This window comes from Cyprinodon variegatus, unplaced genomic scaffold (assembly GCF_000732505.1).
Source record: "Cyprinodon variegatus isolate N-32 unplaced genomic scaffold, C_variegatus-1.0 Scaffold282, whole genome shotgun sequence".
NCBI classification, from domain to species: domain Eukaryota; kingdom Metazoa; phylum Chordata; class Actinopteri; order Cyprinodontiformes; family Cyprinodontidae; genus Cyprinodon; species Cyprinodon variegatus.
Genome location: NW_015150735.1, coordinates 428,240 through 435,591, shown reverse-complemented (window position 1 = coordinate 435,591; position 7,352 = coordinate 428,240). Strand labels below are relative to the sequence as shown.

Genomic DNA, 7,352 nt, shown 5'->3' with positions numbered 1-7,352 from the left:
TCTTCAATAAAACCCGTTAAACCTTTTCCCTGGTCTCTCTGTTTGTTTTTTTTGCATCTGGGTCTGAACTTTGTAACATCATGACAATATCTATATAAAAAATCTGACAATTATTACATTGTTCAAAAGAATCTCTTCAGAGAATACTTTGCATACCTGCAATGATGGCGCTTGCAGTGAAAAACACAAAGTTGATGGGAACCACCTCCGTGGCATCAAACATTTTCATAGCCTGATTTAGGAATCTGTGGAGAAAACAAAAGCAAAGTTATCTTTCCCCCCTTTTTTTCAACCAAACATTGCATAATGATCTATGTTTAGAAAACTGAAATCCACTAAATAGATTGAGCTTGTTGTGAACAGGGGTGATTTAAATTAAGGATCACACAGAGGCTGGGAACAATAAAAGCTGGACTAACTTGATCTGGAAAGCGCAGGAGGCCACCATGACGACGAGCATGACGTAGAAGATGGGGTAGATGAGCTGCAGCTGGCCTTTTATCGACTCTGTGATCATCCCTGACACGGCTTTGACCGAGATGACCGTAAGAGAGGCTGCAAAGGCAGAGCAGCGCTTCAGCATTTGTTCAACTTGTAGAAATAAAAAAAAAAAACAATCCACCTCCCTGTTTTGTTAAACTTGTGGAGGCGGTTTCTCTGCAAATGTGAATTAATATTTGTTCCCATTGTTTTCTACTCATCTTTTAACAGAAACAATAGCAGAAGTCTGTTTCTGGTAGCCAAGCAACTAGGCCACCTCTGCCTACTTAAAATAGCTTAATCTATAACCTCTGGCCTCCTTTAGACACTTTTCTAGCAGTTCCTACCAAGCAGGGCCACCAGCAGCATCACGATCACAATGTGCTTCACACCCCTCTTCTTGTATAGATAGAGCAGAATGCAAAACACGACCACCTCTATAAACTGTTGAGAGAAAGAAAGGAAGGTTATGAGAGTTAATAATGTATTCATTTCTCAACTGTTGTTTAGAAAACAGAAAATCAGCACTGAACTTTCCCTCATTGTCATATCTATAAGAAAAGGCAACGCAGAGCCAGAGAACAACACAATTTAATTAAAATAAATGACACTGCTGAGGAAAAAAAAAGAAATGCATTTCTTGTCTTTAATGAGAAGGGCCTGGAGCTGTCCTTGTGAGTCCGGCTGTTCACGGACAGCATGCAGATTTAATGGATGCAGCAGTGCTGAGGGGAAAAGGGCGAGGTAACCTTTAAATGTCTCTAAAGTATGTTAAATAAAGGACTTATTCCAGAATGTAATTATTCTATGTGAAAATGGATTACCGGAGACCTGGGTCATTAACGGCAGCACACACACACTGGGGATACCAGCAAGGGTTCTTCTAAACCACACGATGGGACACCCTCTGCTAATGATCACCAGACAGCAATAATATTTCATTTCCTCTGATTAATCACCAGCTACAATTAATCCCACATTTGTTGGAGGCAATCATTCTGCCAGTTGAGGAGAGAGTTAACTAATTCACAGCCAGAAAAGGCAAACAGCGTTCTTCTGGATTACCGTCACTGCAACCTGAAAAAAGAAGGGGCCATCTTAAATTAACTACATCTGTCTTCCTAGACATCCGTCTGGTTTCACCTGCACAGACATTTATTTCTCTGGTGCATTTTTATGCACCTGCTGTTTCAATATCAAGGTTTTTAGAGGTCAGGAAAAACAGATTTCAAAGGTGGAATGATACAGGCTGAGGAGGTGACGTGTCCTGAATATCGATGCCCTGGCAGCTGAAGACGAGTTCAGTGCCGTTCAAAAACATTAACACACTTTGACCTTATCTCCTTTTTTTCTTTTGTTACAATTTAAATCCACAAACTTTAATGTGTTTTACTGGGATTGTATGCAACAGATGAGCATGAAATAGAAGATGAATAAATGATTCACAGATATTAAATTAGGAAAAATAATATTCAGACACCTTTGAAGTCCAGTTTTTGGCTCTCAGCCCCAAAGCTTCTTTAGAGAGCATTTGTGAGCAAACAGCATCATTAAGATCAAGGAGCACAAAAGGTTAATCGCAAAAAAATCTAAGTAATTTTTCTTAAATTATGCATTTTTTTTCTTGAATTGGGGAGGTGTGACACTTTGTCAAGGGAATGGAATTTTTTCAAACTTTTCCATTTCCGGTATTTTGTCTTTTTTCAGCTCTTTTAATCTCTGCTCATCTCCACTCATGAGCCGACATGCTACAGGTCTGCTGCTTCTGAATGTCATTAATCCCTCCTGTAGTCTGTTTTACCAAAATACTCAAACCAGACATAACTATGAAGTGAATGGTTTCATTATGCCTGTATTGAATAAAAAAATCCTCCTCTGTGAATCCTGTTCATTGACTTTTGCTTTGAAATAAAGCCTCCATTTTGGAACATGGATCACCTAAATAGCTGCCAGTTATTTTTACTAGTGACATATCAAATTTTAATTAACACATATTAGGTCTTTGCTATTATTATAAATGACAAAATGCTACAAGCTATAAAAGAGGGTAAATATTGATGTATTCTTTAAACACTGGTGCACTGGAAAAAATTGAAATCCATATAAGTAATAAGTAATTTTTCCCTAAATAAGTGCATTTGTTCTTGAATTGAGGAGGTAAAATAGACATTTTGCCAATGGAACAAGACAATGTAGATTTAAAATAAGAAAACACAATTGCATTGTCTTATTTCAATTGCATATTATCTAATTATCTTATTTTAAGAGTAAAAAATACTCATTCCATTGCCAAACTATCTCATTTACTTACTTAAAATAAGGATAAATAAACTTAATTTAAGAAATTCTTACTTATTTCTATATCTTTTTTGCAGTGTGATTATGGTCTGTTAAAGGTAATGAGGTTCCTTTTAAAGTTACTTTTAAAATATATATTCTATAAACAACTGCAGTCTTTTATTTCAAGTGCATAATATCTATTTTTTTTATGCTAAACATACCTATTCCATTTGCAGACAATTTTATTTACCCACTTAAATTAAGGGTAGATAAACTTATTTCAAGATAATTTTTTTTGCTCATTTTATGATCAGTTTTGCAGCGTTGGATCACTTTCGGAAAAAATCGAAATCTAGTCATTTTTTCATAAAATAAGTGCATTTGTTCTTGGATTGAAGAGGTAAAAGAGAAATTTTCCCAATAGAACAAGACAATTTACATTTAAAATTAAATAACACAATTGCATTGTCTTATTTCAAGTGCATGTTATCTAATTATCTTATTTTAAGAGTAAAAATAGTCATTCCATTGCTAGATTGTTTTTCCCAGTGCAGGGATAAGATACATTGAACATGTCAAATTTTACAGCTCTTAAACTAACAAAATTTTGACTCAGGAATTAGCTTAATTTGAGACATATTAAATAATGTTTTAGATCAATATACAGCGCTGCATTAATGCTCCATGTGGGCTGGCCCACTTAAAAACTCGCCTTTGTAGCTTGAGGGTCGGATCCGTCACTGAATGAGTCATGTGACTGAGAGCAATGCTTTACAGCGGGGGTAACTGATTAAAAATCAGTAGGGTCTGCATAAAGGAAATCATCAACCAGGTAAGGTCCGAAGACATTTTTAATTATAATCTGTTTCTTTAAACAGAATTTAACACTGAAATAAAATGAGGTGTTAATGCATCCATGTTATACATTGATAAAAAAAAAAAAATCTAAATTGTTTTTTGAAGTAGAGAACAACAATCGCTCAGTTTGATATATAGACAAATTCCTGACTCACTTTTTGTATAAAACACCTGACCTGACTGTTTTGTTTTTTCCTTTTTTATGGCTTAATGAGAGCAGTGGGCTTTAGGATCCCCTGCAAGGCTTTAAACCCTGGGTTTTAATGGAGACAAGTGGCAAGTGAAGTTACACACTGCTGTTGGACAACATGCAGTAATTTATAAATGTTTTAAATCAGGTTGGGTCCGGATTAGCCGGCAGGTGGGTCTGGATCCAGACCCTGGTCCGCTAATCCGTGACATCTGCTTTAGAGGTGTTTGAGCTTCCCTTAAACACCAGAGCTCACCACACTAAAAGCTGTTAGGCCACCTGATCAGACATATTGTTTGTTCTCTGATGAAATATTTAATCCAGGGATGTGAATCTGGCCTAGAATTTACAAGGATATCCATAACTTCCTAATCTAGTGATCCAAAGTGGTCTGTTAGCAGATTCCATGGCACTGAGGGAGACTGTGTAAATGTGCAGTGCAGTGTTGCCAGTTGGGTTTACATACAATCAGAATTCTGCCCAAGGTGCACCCAATCAATAAATACTCGTATGATCAGTTTATTTTAAACACACAAACATAATCTACTCTCAATGTAGATTTTGAACATATGTGTGCAGATTTAGTACCTTAAGAAAATATCAAAAACATGAGTTCATGCTCCTTCTCTTCACTCTCTTGGTTTTTATGCACCGGTAGATTCTCTCCTACTGGCACGTGGACCTGTTTCTTTACACCTATGGAAACTTTTCTCACTTTAAGGATGAAATCATCAGGGGAAAGTAAACTGTCTGTGATTGGCTACTACTCATTGATAATTTGATTTCTCCACTGCATTAAACCCACCAATAAACATCAAAGTTCATATTTGTATTGTAAAAAATGTGAAAAGGCTCAGAATATGTCAATATTTTTGTGAAACACTGGATTTAGTAAGTCAGTTTCCATTACCAATGTGCACAAACCTATGTCATTATTCTATTTTTTCCAACTATGGCATTTCCATGTTAGGTACCTATTTTCAGCTATTTTTAAGCAATGTTGCCTTGCAACAGGAAGGTTTCAGGTATGATTCCTGGCCTGGGGGTTTTCTGCGTGGAGGTTCATGTTCTCCCCCTGCATGCATGGGTTCTCTCCGGGTACTCTTGCTTCCTCCAACAGCCCCAAAAAACATGACTGTTAGGCTGATTAGAATTTTTAATTTGTCCTTAGGTGTGTGTGTGCATGGTTGTGTGACTCTGTGTGGTCCTGTAATGGACTGCCGGCCTATCCACAGTGCACCGCTCCCATAGACTGTTGGAGAAAGGCACCCACCCAGCCGTGACCTTGATGGAATAAGCGGTAGAAGATGGGTGGATGGATACCTCCATTCATGAAAACTACTCTTGAAAAGAACATGGCAGCGACAGATGTGAACACATGAGATAAATCTCTATTTCAGCATCAGCTCTAGTACGCATCATCATGGACTTAATGCAAAAAAAAAACCTCAGTCTCCTTGTGAATCCAAAAATGCCACACCATCATCCTCTAACTACCTCAGGTCCTCTTATTCCTCTTAAAAAGAACTTTTCTCTCAACACAACATATTAGAGTGTTTCCATTGAAGTTTTGCAAAATATAACAATTTTGATATGACAAAAAAAAAAAACAGATCAAAGAGTAAGTTTTGAGTTTTTTTTTTAAGTTGAAGTGTTTCCATCTAGTGAAATAATCATAATTACAATTTATGCCATTTGATGGTTAATGAAAAAGCAATAACTATTGTTCTTTTAGCCAAAGTCCCCAGGAAGGAGATAAAGTCTCCTCAGTCAGTGAAGGCTAGGGGGGGCCATGTCATCTGCTGCCGTCGGTCCACTGTCTTTCTGAAGTCAAAGTCGATCCATTTATCTACCAGGATATTTTAGAGAATCCCATCCAGATGAGAGACACAGGACCTAACAATGCACATGAGCCAAAGAAGGCTGGCCTCGTGAGACCATCCTGATCTCGCGAGCTTTCAAGGTTTCACTCGCAGATCAGTCTGGCTACTTTCCGTTAAAGAAAATTTGGAGCAGTTCACCAAATGAACGTCCAATCAGTGTTGGCTTTGAGGCGGGTTGAGGTGTGACGCAACGAGAAGCGCGACAGTTCAGTCTAAAGAACATGGCGGCTTCGGCCGATGAAACTAGCGATAGCGTGGCTATCGAGCAAGTTTTATCGGAATTACAGAGTATTTCTTCACTTAAAGAAGAGCAAAACACTGTTCTGGAGGCTTTTCTCAGAGAAAAAGATGTTTTTGCTCTTCTCCCGACTGGTTTCGGAAAGAGTTTGATCTATCAATTGGCTTGTGCCTGGCTTGTGGTTGTGTTTTCGTCGTCGCTCTGTTAGTACGTCATATGCGTCGTTGATCTGATTGGTTTATTTGGCCCGTCTATCACCAACATAGGCCAATCAGCTAACCAGTATTTTTGCCCCTTCCCAAAATTACTTCATCGGAAGGTTTCCAGATGAATATGCGGAGCAAATCCAGCAAATCCATCTGCTGGAGTCAGGTTAAAAGAAGACTGCTTTCACAGCAAACTCGGCTTCAATACACCTCAGCAGAACCACAGGCTGATCGTCTTCATGTCACACCAGGATGCAATCTGTTCAATCTCATAAAGGCGTCATATTCTTCACTCTGCGTAAAATTAATGTACAAAAATGAGTGACAAAAAAGAAAAACAACTTTTACACAAATTACATTTTTTTAGATGTACCTCTAAAAATATTTCAGTATATTGATGTATGCTATGTACTCTCTAAAAATGTTTTTTTCTCAGCTAGTTTGTCTCACTTGCAAGGCCACAAAATGTCTGAGTGGAAGATGGTTATAGACAAGACATACCTTTTTTCCTTAACAAAACCACATACTTTTTCAAGGTAACTGTTTAACCAAAGTGTCTGTTATTGTTTTGACTCTGCCTTAAAAGTAAGGGAACAACTTTGTCTAGGTTAGAACTTGGCAGACCATCATGCTGTGAATGTGAATGTCTTGTTCTCCTTTACTTTGCAAAGTAAATAAAGTGCCGATTGAGTAAATCCATTGATCTCCTTTATTTAACTGGACTAAACAGTTGAAAACTTTTTTCACACAAGTGACAAAAAAACTGTCTAAATTAACAAAGTGCTCAAGTTACCTAGTTAATAGCTAACTAGTTAAAGCAATAGGGAGCCCCACCTCCCCGCCTAACAGACACATCTTCAAGCACCTCTGAAGTGTTTTTAAATCCAGTCAAGCGATCAGTTCTAAAGCCAACATTACCGTTTACAAGGTCGAGTGGGTTTTGAAAGAAGCATAATATTTTCTCAACTCAGCTCTCTGATCCAGTTATATTACTATGGCAACAGCTAAGTTTATATCTTGGCTGCTTAAGGTGATTTAAGACCTGATTGACATGGATGAGTGGTAATGTACTCCAAGTATGAAACTAAAGCATTTCCTTTTTATACTGTTATGACAAAAAAATCTACAATCGTCTGATTTCAAAGGACCGCTGAGGAAACAACATTGGCAAAAATCTAAATCTAGATCATTCATTTTTTTCTTAAAATAAGTGCTTT

At 37.5% G+C, this 7,352-nt stretch overlaps 1 protein-coding gene across 1 annotated transcript in view; it reads right to left on the bottom strand.

The window, feature by feature from the left end:
• LOC107090127 (NIPA-like protein 2) overlaps nt 1–7,352 on the bottom strand; it is a 59,798-nt gene that overhangs the window by 11,057 nt on the left and 41,389 nt on the right. The window contains exons 5-7 of the mRNA XM_015383328.1: nt 828–974; nt 420–555; nt 157–245 (exon numbers count right to left, since the gene is read on the bottom strand). Of these exons, the coding sequence (XP_015238814.1) occupies nt 157–245; nt 420–555; nt 828–974 (372 nt within the window). The remainder of the gene's footprint in view (nt 1–156; nt 246–419; nt 556–827; nt 975–7,352) is intronic.